Raw genomic sequence first — 18361 nt, forward strand, 5'->3', positions numbered from 1 at the left:
AAAAACACCACTGGTGTCGTGGAGCTGCGAGTGCAATGAGGCTAATATTATCTCATTATGTAATTAAATTACGTATTTTTTTATTCGTTCACTTTTGTAAGGACAAAGTTTTATAACGATGTTTGTGACACATTATATCTGTGATACTTGTCGCGATAAAATAACAACAAAAAATTTACAAAAAATACAAAAAAAAAATGAGATCTAATCGCCTGGATTATCCGATTTAGTGACCTAATTGTTTTATTTAAGTGACAAAAAGTGTAAATGTTGAATCGATGGTAAGAAACTGTAGGTGGGGTGTGAGCAGTGCGCGCGCTGTCCTGCGGTACCGCGGTACAGTGTTCGGTGGAGGCTCAGAGAGGGCGGTCGCGGCCCTCCGTCCCCGCGCGCGCCAAACACCGGCCTTGAAGTAAGTACATCGTAAACTTTGTAAAGTTTTGTTTCAGCTCGCAGCGTCGTTACGTAACCTGTGTTTGGGTACATTTTGCGCTCTTCTGTGCTTCAAATACGCATTGCGAATGTTTTGAATCTTGTATGACTATTTTAGAAATTACAAAAAATCTTAACAATTTATACAAAAAATAATTTACATAGATATTTCTTGATCTATCGCTTTTATTTAAAAAACAAATGCAGTTGATACAAAGAAACAAAATTATTTTCATAGAGCTACGGAGTTTTCGTAGCGTGAAAATTTCCGTAGAGGCCGCGTAGCACTTATTATTTGGTAGCGGTTTGATATTTATTCTTATGCGAATTTATGATGAAATAGTATTGTATGGCATTCTATTATAGAAAATAAACAGTCTATTATATTATATCGAAATATATTATGTAAAAAAATATTATGAAATGTTTTATGCCGTTCCGGATAAAATATTTTAGCAACAAATTTTCATGATTCATAAAAAATAGCATGACGAATTGTGAACGTCACGAAAAATGGCACATAAAAATCATCTCAAGAAGCTACAGCATATAATTATTAAAAAAATATTTTAGTTAACTTTCACATATACGAGTATAGGTTATACTTCTATCAGTGAAAGCTTACTTTTAATATTTAGCGATATATATTACACCCTACAATAAACTTTATATAGAAATAAAATGAACCCAGCATAAATATTAAATGCATCCAGAGGAATTCTTCAGAAAATCAGTAAAAGATAACACAAAAAATATTATTAGTGCGGGGTTACCTTCTTCAATAGCATTAGATTCGGATTTGCTATTTTCTGTGTATTATCATTTTGCCTATATAATAATTGTTTTGTTATCGGCAGTGTATTAAATGTATGGCAATTATATCAAATGAGAAAAAACTTATTGATATGAGCCCGCCCACTAAATTACTACAACTATTCAATCGATTGTTTAATAATGTAATGGTTTTATCAAATCGAAATACAATTATTGTTTTTTCATCATCTAATGTTACTCTTTATACTTATATAATATAACCAATAGCAAATATACAATTTAACAGTGCTCATTTTTGAAAAATAGTACTAACTATTTTATTACGAGACAGAAGATTAAACAACTCCGATGATAACTGATACTATAAAGTGAATGTTCTCGTAATAACTGCAATTAAAAGTACAAATTCCATTATCAAATAACACATTCATTTGAGGCAAACAGCAGAACCATTGAAACGAAATCCCTAATTAAACTGTTTGTCAGAAACACGGAAACGGCAGATCAATTATAAACAAGACGTTAATATTAATAATTCACAGCCCACGACAACGCTACCAGCCACACTCTGAAGTAGGTCACAGAAATGGTATTTGTCATAATTGGATTTGTGGTGATCGAAATAATTTTAGTGAACGAAACATCGTGTCGCTATCAGTTAGTGGTTTGAACAATGTATTTTAAACATCAGTTTTATGTTCCCTAGTAAAGGAAATGGTCTTTGTATTTGTCATAGTCTATGTGGTTCGTATTAATACAGTACTAAAGGTCGCCAAGTGATAAATAAATGGAAATTATTATACCATTATCATTAATAATAAAGCATATATGCGTGAGTCTATCAATTTGTCGCTAATGTGTACAATTTTTTCTTTTTATTTGTAAATATTTTATTTTATGCCTTATTTAAAAAAATAAACGTGTTCTTCTCTCGTTGTCTACATAATTTATTTTATTGCATATTGTTAGCAAGAAAGATAAACAAAGGAACCATCAAGCTTTCGCATCTATATTAATAGCAAAGATGTTTTACTATAATATGATAATAGCAATATAAATTTTAATTTAAAGTTTATTAATCTATTAGATTTATTTATAATATGAATTTGTATAATATATAATAACAACAATATATAATTACAATAATATGAATATGAATTTATTTGCCTTAGAAATAAAGAACCTCATTTCGTATTCATAAGTAATTCAAGAGACAGTTTTAATGTACATCAGGCAGTCCAACTACTATAGAAACTACAACTGTACATTATAGAAATGCATTCTGAGACAGCGCGGTTGGTGGATGGAGGAAAAATAACACAATATTGACAGAATTCACTTCATAGTTTAATAGTAATAAGTAAACTTACTCAACATTGAATATAAATGGAAAAACATCAACCAGTTTGTATGTGTAATAAATTTTACTCTAATATTTAATGTAGTCGTGAAAAGTCAACATTTCTTTAACTTTACATTTAATTACGCATTCCACGTTTATTGCAATCTATATTTATTTAAAAAGCAATTTCACATAATGTGAAAACTTTTTATATTTTTATAGGTCGATTGGAACTGATGTTAAAAATTGTCAAATAGAAAAGCTTGTGTTACAAAACTCTGTCACGGATGTCACAAAGGGATATTTGGTTCGTACGTTCCACATTCCGATTCTTGTTTACAGCATCACTATTGCCTTTATCTGTTGTTCTTGCAATCTATTTATAAGATTGGAGATGTGAAACCCCTCTGTCATAATTGCTTTGTTTTTAATGTTGACGAGATAAATGTTGTATAAATAAAAATTTAAATTCGAATTAGTTTGGTTCCCACCCTACTTAATTTAGGGACGATTTTCGATGCTTGGTTATAAGTTATTTAGCCTACTGAACATCAATTACTGACCAATCATAAAGTTTAAATGCATACGATAACACTAAGAAAAGAAACTGAATTATTAATTTATTGAAATGATTAGGAGTGATCCTGTCTTTTTCGTTAGCAACCAAAATATAAGTAGTTATACGATAACGAATCATTAACAGATTGCCGAAGCACGGCTTTGAAAGGTATAGTTTTAAGCGGATCATTTTCTCATATCCATAATTCATTGCTTATATCTTCTTAAAATAAACTTATTAAGACGCTGTCTAAGGCTTCAGCTTAAATATTAATTTTCTTTTAGGGACAAAAGCGCCTTTGTTTTATTTCGTTTCGTGTTTCCTATATTTGGTTGAGCCCAATTCTGGACCATTGAATTGTAAGAAAGTGTCTTTTAAATACGATTTTTTAAATGTCGAAGCATTTTTTAGATATTGTTGAAAATAAAATTGCAAATTTATATAGATTCTGTAAAATATTGCATGCATGGTTTGACCTTATATATTTTATAATAGAAAAATATCTGACCTGTTTATAAAGCCAGGTTTTACGTACCCAAAAAGCATTGTGTTAGGAAGTAAAAAAACGCAATGTATCTGTAATATGGTATTCAACTAGTTGGAGCCCGTGTCTTCACTTTTCCGGTCTGGGTTAAAGGGTTTATACGTCTAGACTAATCTACTATGTACCAAATAATCATCGATATTCAGAGTTTTTCATGCGAAACAAAGCCTAGAATTAAAAATTAAGTATACGTATCGTAGGAAGGAATGTGTGAAACATATGATTCTCCTAACTTATACGAATCTGAAGTAATTCCAGTGAAATCCATCGATATATGAGACAATTTCCGTCCTTAAATGATCGATATATCACAACATCGAGTTGCGGTTTACTTGGCCCTTTAACTTCCGCTAACAATGTACGGGAGGGTTGCAATTACTGCTTAGAAGTAGGCCATAGCGTAAACAACCAGGCCAAGTATTGGCCTCGTACGAAGTGAACGAAATTGTATTTAGTGGATTATAATACCCACTATTAATAAAGGATTGATATTTAAATATAGTATGATGAATTTACCTTTATATTATAAAGATATATAATAAGTGATATCATGAAGAGTACGAGTTATCGTAATGATATATTTATTTATTTAGTTATTATGCATTTCAAATGTTTCAATTTAATAGAATCTATCATCACAAGGTTTATAGTGATGGATGTTTTTGGTCTGCCTGCATGTTTGCCTGCTCATAAATGTCTGAATCAGGATTGATATTGATTACGTTCACTAACATCATAACCCATAGACCAAATTTCGACCATTGCTATTGTAATTCACCGTGTAGATTGAAGGTGCAGGAGCACGAAGCGATTTGCTTATTTCTCTACATATATTGCCAATACGGCATAACGTCGGATTGCGGTTAGCATTGGAGAGGGTATATCCAGAAATCTGATATTGGATGTAGGATGTAATAGTTGTAGCTCAGTGGTGAGGACCTCGGACTTAAAATCGATAAGGCGTGGTCTTGAGATCAGGCAAGCGTGCAGGAAATAAATTGGTTTTTCAATTTATCTGGTTTGTGGATAACTTCAGCACTACGCAAAATATTGTGAAGGAAAAAGTCGTGAGAAAACTGGCATGTCCAATCGCGATTCAAGTTCTCTAATAACATATGATCTAAAAACCGCTAAAATATTTGAAAAATGTAATAATATTCAAAAAATAATAATAACAAATACGAAGGTACAAAGAGTTAAAAGCGTAATTAGAAATATAGCCCAAAGGGCAGTTTTTTCTGAAAATAACGCAGAAACAAATATGGCGCATTTATTTTATCTCGCCGACAATGTAATTAAATATATTATACAATGAAAACAAAACAGTAATAGCATCGGTATAGTTATTTTCATTTACCAATTTACCATCTCATTTTTCGCCCGTGGGCTGTTATTAAACGGCGTGAAATTAAAATTCTTTGAATACTCGTAGTACATTTTCATCTTAATTTTCGCTTATAATTTCGGATTAAAACTGTTTATCATGTTTCTGAAATAATAAATAGCACAATAAATTTATTTTATGGAACTATAATGTGTATTTTAATGTATTGTGGGAATTTTTTTAAAATACTTATGATATTATATTAATACTTATTTTTATATGCATTAAGATTATAAAGCTGTAAAGTTTTTTTGTTTGTTTAATTTGTTTGTTTGAACGCACAAATCGCAGGAACTACTTGAAAAATTATTTCTGTGTTAGATAGTCCATTTATAGAAGAAGGCTATATATGTATCACGGGCAAAGCGGGGGCGGACCGCTTGTAATTAATAATAAGTATAATTTATTTATTATTTATTACATTAAGGATCACCGACATGACATACACGATGGACAGTTTTGTAAAATTACAAAGAAAGACTTAGTGCTGTCACAATTATAGGCAAACTACTACAAACTACTAATAAAAATAACATTTCACAGCCTGCAGCTAATAGCTAAGTACGAACAAAATTTTGTCTTAATTATATTTTACACAAAATTTGAGATCTATACTTACAATGAACTTGTTAATTGCTCTATTTTTGTTATAAAATGTAATCAATTGAACATTTAATTAAAGTTAAATTTTAATCATACCAGAAACAATTTATATTGAAAAAATTATATATCTATCCAAAACCTAGGTAAGAAACCAAAAAAACCTAGAGTTATTTGTTGTCCAAAAACAATAAAGCTAAAGCAAACGCATAAAAAATTATCTGCTCTGCTAAATCGTATTAATACCACATTTATTATTAATACAAATTATAGCCGTTCGAATTATAGCTGAACAATTAGAATATTTAAAAAACAATAGAGAAAAATCAAAATAACAGCGATGTAATAATGAATTTATATAAATGGATTTATATGTATTTAATTATCATCTATGGGAAAATAATATTGCTGCAATTTACACGAAATATGAGACGTGTTTGCAGCATATCAAAAGCACACTTCGACAAAATATCATGAAAGCTTTAAAGGGAACACGAACAAATTGTTTTCCAACGCAGCCGTGTCGACTCCGTAAAATCATTCGTTTTAACAATAAAACTTTTTTCGGTGAATGCTATTGCACGATAAAATAATTAAAATTTTACATAAACACCTCACGTTTTCGTAAATACGTTTTATGAATCGACTAATTTTTATTTTTACTTAAATAAAAATTACTGTCTGATGCAAGTTCCAAAAAAGACGATCTTTTTATAAATTTATGTAGTCCTTCAGTACACATTTAATTTGCTTAAAATACCAAACCGTTTGCTCCATGAGTCCTTCACCTCTCTAGTGCAGTCACATTTTTTTGAATGTTATTTAAAAATATAATCGTGAATATCGATCTCTTTCGAAAGTCGAAAAGCGCTTAAGACTGGACTGGATATCCCTGTTTCTCTTTAAAAGGTACAATAAAAATTTGTCGTCATCTATCCATCAATATTGACCTACAATTTAAAATATATTTCTTAGTTTCAATTTCATACATCACACAAGTTCATCAGATAGTAAGACCTGTGTTGACCACGAACTGAACAGAGGTCAACACATTAATCATATAAACAGAACGAAACGGTCTGTCTATCTGTAATTATTGCATATTGTTAAACCACAGCTAACATAATATTATACAAATTGGTATACATACCCACTATGAGGAGAGGATATACATCCATGAAAAATCATACAGACAACATAAGTTACAGAATTTATACGAATTTTTCCAAAAGTTTACAGAGTCGCAATGCGGGAAAAGTTAAAGCGTATAAAGTTTAAAATTGAGCTCTATAAAATACTACACTTTTCTAAAATTCTGCCCCCATTTTCACATCTAACCGGTGTGCATTTTTTATCTCGTTACCTGAGTTTATACTATATGATTTCAAGTAATAAATTCGTTAAAAATTCGAAAAAATATTCCAAATATTTGTTAATTCATTCGTACACAAAACGAGTTATTTACAACATGCGTGAAAATGTTTTAGACAATTGAACAGTCGTACAATAGAGATGAAATGACAGACACAGGCGCGAATCACAGCTATGTATGTATTGATTGTGCGCGGGGGTATAACCTTGGATCTACGCGGCGACCTTGACTGCTTCTGCCTTAACCGCAGCATAACTGAGTTTACTTTCGAACTAATCGTGTGATTTTTGATACGAACCGTAATAATTGTGGTGTCCTATGTATTATACTTGATGTTTTGGACGGTGTGCTTTCTTATTTACCGCCCGGTAGGTACACATCTTGTGTGATGGTGGAGAAGGTTAGTATAATCTTATTTATTTGTAAATTCTGCGAGTGTTTTTATTATGTTTTTTTATATACAATTTTGCAATGCTTGTAGGTGATAATTTAAATGTGTATATAATTCAATAAATGAGAAGCGGTGACTAATAAGGTCTTTGTGTTCTTTGTCTGAATAATTTATTAAAGGTTGAAATGGCTGCAAACACACCTGGTGTTTATTGCAGTTTTATATAAAATTGCGACATTCAATAATTTTTCTTTAACTGCATTTTTATGCTTTCTTTAATTAACAGTATGTTTATAAACAGCTTGTTATATTGTATAGCAAGACACGTATTTTGTCTATTAATTTTTAACGCATAGCGTTTATTCATATACCTAGAATTTTTGTGTCCTTAGTTTTTATAATCTTATTTTAATCAATTACTTTGCAAACAAATGATTGCAGATTAAACTAGGTTCCTTAATAAGGGTTGTAGTTTGACATACCTCTTATATTATTTTTCTTTTGTAGCGAATTATATTCTACTTTAGTTATCTAGTGGTACACGCTTTAGCGAGTTTCTTTGATGCTTTTTTCATTTAAATTTTTAAGTGCTTTTGTATTTATAAAACTTTACTCACTTAATTCGGTAATTCGGTTTCCTATAATTTACGACCTGATAGTGAGTTTTTGCGTAATTTAACCATCGATTATAATGATAATCGGTCAGGTATCATATACATTATGTAGTGCGTAGTGTTAATTTGAGTTTTAGCAGTCATATAATACATATATCTCTTGAGAGTTAAAGAATGTCATATAAAATACGTATGCCTTATATATATATGATAAGCACGCAAGGCTCGGCTTTGTAGATCTAATATTTATAAAATCGTTATACTGCTTAATGACGCTGTGTAGTTATTTTGTTAGAATATAAATGGTTTCATTATTTTGTATATTGGAATACCATTATAAATTATAATTTTAAATCCCCGGTTTTAACGTTTCATCAGGTTCTTTTGTTTTTATTTAACATTCCTTTGTCCCAAAATATAAATGTACGTTGGCTTTTGTTGGGTTTGCATGTAACATGTATTTGTGTAAGTTCACACGAGGGCGCTGAGCAAGATTTCCGTTCTTAAATTCTTGAAAGGATTGTACTAATTACTCAAATATTTCTCATATTGTGGCACTGCTGATATTCTTCGTATACGAGGACGGGTTTTATTAAATGGTAGAAGAGTAGCGTCGGTTGGTTAGCTTATAAAGGTAAAGGGTCAAACGCAATTATAATTGCTATATTCACACAGCTACGTTTGAAGGAAGGAATTTCTTCCTCTTTTACATAACATTAAGTTAATAGTGTATCTATTCAAGCGAGGATTTATTATTCCAACAATTGTTTAGAAAACGAATATATAAGAAATCCTGCTACTTCGAGTTCTAGCGTTCAGTTATTTATCGCAAGTCTCAACCTTGTTCCAATATTATAATAGATGAGTACAAGTAAGGTTTGATATTCAAAATGGCTGATAGCATTTATTATGCAGAATGGCTGCGTACCTCAAGGGTAAACTTGAGTATGTAATTTGGTACGAAGTGGATTTTTCATCGTGAGAGATGAAGATTATTTAGAGAAAATATTTCCTATAAGTGGTCCGCCCCGGCTTCGTCCGTGATATATGTATATGCTAGACTATAGCACTCGGGATCACATACATTACAATATTGGAAATGTTTAAACAAAATGAAGATTGCATATTCTCATTGTTTCAATACAAATTCATGTTCATAGAGAAAATGTAACATTGATCTTTGATAATAAAATTAATATACGGAATTGCAACTCGAATTACGTACGGTTCGGTGTAATCGTGTAATCCAAACCACGTAAGCTATTCTAAAATGTTCGGAAATTGTATTTACGGATACCGATTTTTCGAAACTGGATGCGTCAGGAGCGAGGTAATGGAATTACTTTACCTTTTTTAAACTTTACAAAACTAAACGGTTCGCATAAATCGAAATCGTCGTCCAAACGAATGTTTTACTGTTTCAATTGTTTTGTAATTTATTTCTATTTGTGAATTTTGAAGAGCTGGGATTTCGAAGATACTTTGTGACGACTAAAATGGATGGGCGGATTCGGATGCAATTTACCATGACTTTCGGTGAAAACTTTTTAATATATCTTTTAACTATTTTGGAAATATTATTTAAATATTTTACACATAAAACGATCAACGGATTCCCGGGTAAAATACAAAGTCAGTATATATAGTAATGGAAGCTTTAATATAACTAATTTGTGCAAAGCTTGAGTTATTAGTCATGTGGTTAAGTATTCAAATATATTACATAATTAACGAAGCGTGCTCCTGAGATGACATCATTGTATTAAATATTAATAAAATCTTATATTTGTCCGCCAGTCGTGAGTCGTGAGAATGAAGTGTTTAGACATGCACTAGATGATGCCCGTGAATTTGTCTGCGTTTAAGCAGTTCTTTATTGAAACACCTGTCGAAGGCATTAAACTTGTTATAATATTGGCTTGATAAAAATCACTTATATATACTTTTTATTGAATTTACTTGCTGGAACCCGCGGCGTCACTCGCGTGGTACCTGGATATAAGGTACCATGTTGTGTTGTGATAAGTCCGTATCCCGTAGGAATATCGGTATAAAAAGTGCCTATGTGTTATTTCAGTTGTCCAGCTATCTACGAAGCAAAATAGTATTATTATTCACCAATAGATGTCAGGAAAAAAAAACATGAATAAAACACGAATATGACATTTTCTAAAAAAGATTCCTAGCTAGATCGATTTATCGCCCCCGAAACCCCCTATATACTAAATTTCATGAAAATCGTTGGAGTCGATTCCGAGATTCCAATTATATATATATATATATATATATACACAAGAATTGCTCGTTTAAAGGTATAAGATATGTACAAAATTTCATACATATCCGATTAGCTGTTTTTGTGTGAAAGAGTAACATACATCTATACATTCTTCAAAGCCTCCGATTGTCTAATATTAGTTGACAAATTAAAAGCTGTTCTCAACTATACCAAAGATATTCATCAAAGTGTGTACAACCTTAAACAGAAAATTGATTGTTATAAAGCCGCAGTCAATAGAATAGATACGAAATTGCGAATTTGCTCATTAGAATCGACATTTATAGATACAGCGTGGCTAAATTTGATAGTTTGTCCTCATTGAAAGCAGCTGAACACGATTTTCCTACCGGCCTTTTATGCGGATAATAAAATATAAATAAAACTCATATTTCAAACGAAATGTAAGCTGTTGCCCATTTTTGCTAACCTTTGGTATTGCGATTACATTTATTATTTTTCTTCTTAATAAATAATAATATTTTATTCAAAGTGAGTCCGCAAATACGTAATAAAGTAAAACATTTTAAAGCACTAATTTATGGTCCGCGGCTTTGCCCGCGTAGTCAAAGGAAAAAATAGACAGTCCGGGGAATTAGCAGAAATAGACTTGAATAAGACAAATAATAATAATATATTCATTTAATAGAGCAACTATGAAGGCTTATTTTGTTAGTAGCAATATGCCTCAAAACTATGTTAGTACATGAAATTAGAAATTATCCTATTTTATACAATTGATGCAAATAATTTACGTATTAAACTTGTTATAATATTGGCAGACAGATAGACAGTGCTATTTTCACATTTATAATATTATTAGGGGTTTATTCGACCAATACCAACAAAGAACAATTATGTAATTACAAACTTTCATCAATGTGTAAACTTCATGAAACAAAATACATGTTTTCCCTCTTATAAATGTAAAACCGTTGTATTCGGTGATTCAGAAAATTTCTCGTTAAAACTTTGTGAATTCTTTATTAAAACTGTATCTACGTGTTTTAAAAATATGTATTGTTATGAATCTAAATATATTTAATTAAAATAGAGAGCAATAATGTTCACGTATTAATTAATGTTATACTAGTTCTAGCACATCCAAATGAACTTGTCTTAAAGTAGGTCAAGTTAATCATTTTATATGCTTTGATCAGCTAACACGTTTAGCAAATTGCTGTGAGTGGGCTCGTTTAATCCAATTAGTGTTTATTTGAAGTTTCGTATTAAACTTGTTTATGATTTCCTATTAAATAACTATTACCCTTTGAGTGTGCCTTGTGTATTTGTTTATGGACTCCACAAAAACAGGTTCTCAATTCGTCTGTATGTTTTGTGTTTATTACCTCATTACGTTTTACTGGGCGAACCGTTGTTGATGATTATATTTTATATTAAAACTGCTTCTGTGCTTGCCGTGTGGATTTAGAGGTTAAGTTAGTTATTTAAAATATGCAATTATTTGCACCTATGAATTGAATATCCGATTGTTAACTGGAAATAACGAAGAATCAAATAATTGTATATTTGTACAATGTGATGTTTATTGTACAAACATGGTTGAATTGACTGCAAAAGGTTGGTTTCAATAATTGGTAGCGTATATTTGTATGTGTCCAATTAGTATTTCGCTGTTTTTATTCACATGTTTATTGTTTTATCGAAAATCTTTAGTTTATGCTGTTTTTATCCTGTTTTGTATGACAAGAATAGTAGCAGGTTACACTACTGGTTTTTGTAGTTTAATTGAAAGCTGTATCACAATATGATTTGATAGTCGGAAGTTGAAGAATGAAGAAAAGTGCCCAAATGACTCTTGCTGCTGGATTAATGTTCCTATTTCTTTCTTTACATATGTTTCTTTGCCATAACGTAATTAATAATATTAATAGTATCTTATTTAAACAATATATATACATTTATAATACGTAACATCACGTGTGTATGTATACGAGAAATATCTACACGTGTTTAGATTTTCTCCACTCGAGCAGAATTCCTATAAAAAGATATCAATAATGTACATACTTTTATATTATTGTTCTATGAAGAGTTTCCAATATATAAGTTTCAAGTTATTATATTGTCAACTTGTGTGTGTTATTGTTATTGGATATTTGAAGTATTTTTATTGGAAACTTTTCGCGTTTTCCTTACTATAATTTTTGTTTGTTTTCAATTAATACATGCTTTCATGCATATCAATTATTAAATAATAATAAATTAATTCTTTTATTTATAACCATATCATACATTCTTTATGTGAATCGCACATAATGTAATTTTGATATTTTGAAAATTCCAAAAATAATGAAACATAAAAAATGAACTAAGAAAAAAAAAACTATCATAATTAGAGTTTCTATTATTTTTTCTTAGTTCTTTCCAACACTAATTTTTCAAATCATAATCTATATTGAGAGCTTCATATTTGATTAGATTGTGAGTTATTTATTCAATAGTTAGCTGTAATGAAGATTGCAGAAAAACAAATAATTAATAAGAAAACAAACTAAACTCGTGTTGGTTTTTTATTACATTAGGATTATAACTAAAACGATTGCGTATTATATTTAGTGCATCCGTGCTTAAGCACATTTGTACTAAATACAATACGTATATAGTGAAGAATTCCCTAAAATGGAAATGGTCTGGACATATACAACGAGTAACAGACGAACGATGGTCAAAAATAGCAACCAACTGGTACCCCATAGACGCAAAGCGTAAGCCGGGTAGACCTCACAAAAGGTGGAGCAATGACATTGAGAGAACAGCAGGTGTATCGTGGTCCAGAATAGCTAAGGACAGAACAAGTTGGAAACCTTTGGAGGAGGCTTCTGCCGCAGGAGCGGTTCTCGCACAAAATATAAATACAACACAAGAAAATAAATAATTCAGTTTTATTGTAAAATATAAATTAGCATAAATATCAAGTATATATAACTTATTATTGTAAACGTGAGAAATATAGATTTTTTTTTATTTAAATAGTGTAGTAATACTTTTCAAATGCGTTAAAATGTATGTTTTTGAAACACCGTATTAAAAAAACTATACGCTGATAACAAAGTTTTTCTTATCCAAATTTTAAATTCCAATTATTTTTGCCAAACGAAATGCTTATTACAACGCCAAGTTTTTCATAGAAAATATATTTACGTAACATGATAATTTGTTCGGGTGTTTGAATGGAGGCCTAAGCGAACAGTAGGCACGCCTCGATCGATACCCGGGACGTAGCCCCGCTGCCGAAAAAGGCCTTTCTGTTGTCGTTTAATACTATACTAGTGGATGCCCGCTACGACGTCTGCATTTTCTTCGCGCATGTTTTTATATTCTCAGTGATTAAATTATTATTAATTATTTCTTTATCTTCTAATTTTGACAATACATTTGCAGCTTCGTAAGGTCTGCAAATAGCTTTTCATCTCTGAAAATGTTTTTGGGCGGTGGTAACGCTTACCATCTGGCGTCCTATCAACTCCTTTGCCGACTATGACATAAAAAAATATAAAACAGTAACAGTGATATTAAATATTACAAAAACGTGTAGATTTGTCTTTACTTTAAACGATACATCAATAGTCAATACCTCTACTAGCAACGTAGCCGTATATCTGGGCAAATCGCCCTGCAGGACTTTTGGTATATCGCATCCTATGATGTTTTATTTTTTCGGATTATCTCACCGAGTAAATAAATTGAAGCCGACATATGCTGTTTTCCTGTGAAGCATCGAGCAGACGCATTCAAATATTTTGTACATATTTGGCTAAATATAGGTTTTATTTGCCATATTATGACTCGTTGTCCGGAGGTTTATTTTAACACTGATAATATTTAAGTCGAAATTTTAATTTTAATATTATTTCTATACAAGTTAGTATGAAGCAGTTCTATTAAACAATTAAAAAAGAATATGACGGGACTTCCATTGATTTTACTATATTGCGCGCGTGTTTAATATCGGAATGTGTAGTACTGCCAAGTACTACGAGTTTAATGAACTCGCCTACGCCGTGATTTCTACGAACCGAGTAAATCTACTTTCACTTTTCATACGGTACACTTTTGGAGAATGGGGATATGGACGAGACCTTTTTGTATGTGAAAAACAAATTTAATATAACAAATGATAACTGGAATTAAACTCAGCTTATATTTTGGTTAAACAATAGAACGACACAACATCCTTATTGTCCTATACCCAAAATACTATGGAATATAGAAATATAATATAATAAGAGAATTTACGTAATGTAATACGCAAACATGATGTGATGTCACTCAAATAATAAAGGGAAGAGGACACTAAACATGCCTTTTGTCCAGTAATGGTTAAATGAATAGAATCGAGAGGTCTTTTGTATTTTTATGGCAAAGTGAGCGGTGATCATTGTCGTCTGCGCCCTGCACTAGCAACACCGATGGCTTTACCGAATCATACGTATAGAACGGATTACTCCAACTGTATTCTGGCTCATCATAATTTTTATCTCGCATGGCAAGTCACACGAGCATAGTATCTCGAAGGCCCCATTCGTCAGTTTCACTGAATATTATAGAACTGTGGTCTGGGACCCTCTTGGGAAATTATAGCTCTATATTGACTTGCCACATGGAAATGGCTCTTCGTTTTGTATAAATAAGACAACATCCAATAAAGGCATATAGTAAATAAGCTTATAACACTGTTTTGATTGTATGTATTTATATATTTGTTGTATGTATTTATATTTATATCTACGAAGTATCTACTCAGGAGTTCATTGTTTCGGGGAGGTGGTAAAAGCATTAGCTTTTAACATACAATGTTTTGTAAATATGAATATTAATTTTGAAAATCAATTCGATTTTCTTCACGTCGCAACGAAGCTATTGTATGGATATTTTTTGTATAGGGAGGCAAGACAATGAATGGTATCACAGCATACCCACGGGAACTTTGACTACCCGAGCGACTTTCTGATAAATTCAAGTGGAATTTTAGTTTTCAAGATGGATGGGAGTGTGCTTTGTTCATCTGGTCTATAAGCATGCTTTGGTTTCGTTAAAAAATTAAACATATCTATGGATAGCTAGTATTGATATGGGAAGAACAAGAAACTTGAAATTACAGATTAAAAAAAACTTTAAGAGTAAAATCACTTAAACGTAATCTTTATTTATTCTTCAGAAGTAATTCAAAGATATTTCTAAAACAAGAATCTATTTTTAAACCTCTATAAGAACAAAAGCGATGCTGTGGCCGACATATTTCTCTTCATATTTAGATCAAGTTTTTTATATTCTTTTATACAGTTCAACGGTTGGCCTATATTATGAAACGACAATAACCTACAATGGAGGTTGAGATTTTTACGTATATTTTGTAGATAACTTCATTGTGCTCGAGTTCCTAACTGCTGATAGACTCCACTGTCACTCAGGAATATCTCATGGAATTTCGTAATGTCATAAGTATGCGATATTTTGACATAAAAACGTCAGCCCTATGAGGGAAGCTTGACTCATATTAGCGTCTCAACATGCCAATACTGACCAAATGAGACTTGATATCGCAATATTATAGTAAGATCAAAAGCCTAAGATCAAATTCGATCAGACTTCAATATCTATTGTTATTGCAATCATAACATTTACTCAAATTGTAAACAGACGATGCCGATTGGCGCTCGAATAGTCTAGAAAAAATCCCTCATTTATTCTATTAATTCGTTATTGGTGGATAATCATACAACCTCTTCATTAAATATTAGTAAGAACATAATTATCGATAACGATATTAATAAAAATAACGTATAAATTTATGAAAACGCGTATATACTGTATAGCTATAATTATTTTTAACTATTCTTTTTCATAGAGAGCCAATATTAATTATTTTTATAAGAAGTCAAAACAACACCAATGGATTAAAGGTATCATTCAATTTTACCGTACACTTCGACAGCGGACGTAAATAACGAATGTGCGAGTATTTGTGATAGCTTATCTCAGTTTAAACATTTTCCGTGTTTGCGAACTGTTGTATTTTAAAAATAAAAATATATTCAATATTCGCACTATATCTGTCACAACTGCATTTCAACATCTACGAGCATAATTAAACACAAAGTGAAAGTAAATTTCTCTCAAACTTTCATTTCATAAAATCACCAAAAAATGTTTAGTTTTAAAATACAGACAATGGACTATTAGGTTTCTAAAGATTTTATATAATATAATTCTCATGAAATATAATTCTCAAAAGTGCACTACATGCATTGAGATAAAAATATGTTTCAGTACATATTATGTAGCAACCAGAGTTAATTTGTAATTAATAATAAATCGACCAGAGTTAATTTGTAATTAATAATTTGTAATAAATAATTAACCCCATAACATTTAATACGAGGATGTATGTCTATAAATATAGTGACGATATTAAAAGTAAATAAATTATACTACATTGAATTCATTTATATAAATACTGCGTATATACTTTTTGCTGACAGATATAGGAATTACAATATCTCATGCATAAAAGTAACTTATATGACGAGGCAGCCCATTATTCTCTCAGAGATGCTATCAGTTAATTATAGAGAAGATGAAATTGTCCAGGATGCCTGCTCGTGTACTGAGCCGGGGACCGCTGGGCGGCGCGGAGGTGAGCATGGCTGACAATCCTCTGGCGACCTTCGAGTCGCTGACGCAGGCCGGCATCATAGCTGTCATCGGCGTGGCCATCATCATCTCCAATCTACTCATTATAGCTGCGTTCCTAAACTTTAAAGGTGAGAATACTGCGCCTTGTCTCATTATTGAGTGTTTACTTTCTTAAATATTTCCAACAGGAAAAATAACAAATTATTTATGGATTTTTCATATATATTATTGTCATAATCTATTTCAATAATAAAGCGAAAACATGAAATTAAATATTGTTTATAAAACTGCATAATTTTAAACTAAGTAAATGTAGATATCATTTAACAACCGATTTCTTAGTGATTGTACATTTTGTATACATGAAAATATAGCCTGCATCGTGTAGAACTGTTTTAAGTTGTTTGCGTTGCCCGTTTTTAAAGGGATGAATTTTAATAGGATACTTAAGGAATTAATTTAACCCAATGAAAGTCCACCGACTCCCCGGGGTACTCATCTCAAGAAAGAGTAGCTTTCGAATTCCACTATTTCACATCGATCATCCGTGGGGTTCGTGTACTTCCCGGTGCGAGCTAGCCCCAGTCTTGTGGAAGCGTATTTCACTTCTAAAACAAATTTCTAAAACATGATTTGAGGAAACATTTTCTTATCGTGCTTAAAGTTAACACGTATGAATAAATTAATTGTATAATACATCGATAAATTGGAATAGTGTTATATAAATAGAAAAGTTATTTCCAACTAATAACCGAATCGAACTTGTCAAAATATCACAGAGATAGCCTTTGTGTTTCGCAACGGTGTCAAATATTAAAATAGGATGTCACGGGTCACTGCCCAGTATTGTGGGTTAATATTTAGAAGTTATATTTATTTTCCATAATCCGAATGTATTAATAGAAAATGGACGACAGTTTATCATAAATATTGCATGAGTATTAAGTCTAATATTTCTACAGTTTTATTGCATTAGGCATTAAGTTTTATAACATATTAAATAAGAATCCAATCAGCCCTTTTTGTATGAAAGAGAACCGAGTAACGAACTTATTAACGCCTATTATCTTTTGAATTGAATAGTTTTTAACATGATTTTTACATGTTTTTAATAGATCGAGCTTTAGTAGGTAATTATTTTGTATTGTGAACAAAATAAAAAGAGTTTTAAGTCAAAATTCCGCAACGCGTAAAGTTTCAATAGGTGCAGATAAAGCTAAAATATCAAATTCGTAAATTTACTGACATTACTTAAGATACGAAGGAATATTAGTTTAAAAATACCTATCTAAAGCACTGAATGGGGGATTACTAGCTCAGTGTATCTAGTGTTAAGACTCTGCAGGCGGTCAAAACAATCTCCCTGCAGAAGTACACAACAAAATTAAATCACGTTTAATAAATCGCATGG

General features: G+C 31.1%; 1 protein-coding gene across 3 annotated transcripts in view; it reads left to right on the forward strand.

The window, feature by feature from the left end:
* The first annotated feature begins 308 nt into the window (after positions 1 to 308).
* LOC119835896 (G-protein coupled receptor 52) overlaps positions 309 to 18361 on the forward strand; it is a 24114-nt gene continuing 6061 nt past the window's right edge. For 2 of the 3 annotated variants that reach the window (XM_038360999.1, XM_038361001.1), the window contains exons 1-2: positions 7269 to 7407; positions 16906 to 17078. In XM_038360999.1, coding sequence (XP_038216927.1) covers positions 16907 to 17078 — 172 coding nt within the window. In that variant the 5' untranslated portion in view covers positions 7269 to 7407; position 16906. Of the gene's footprint in view, positions 413 to 7268; positions 7408 to 16905; positions 17079 to 18361 lie in introns of those variants that run through there. The other variant, XM_038361000.1, reaches the window with a different exon arrangement.

The sequence above is a fragment of the Zerene cesonia genome, chromosome Z (assembly GCF_012273895.1).
Source record: "Zerene cesonia ecotype Mississippi chromosome Z, Zerene_cesonia_1.1, whole genome shotgun sequence".
NCBI classification, from domain to species: domain Eukaryota; kingdom Metazoa; phylum Arthropoda; class Insecta; order Lepidoptera; family Pieridae; genus Zerene; species Zerene cesonia.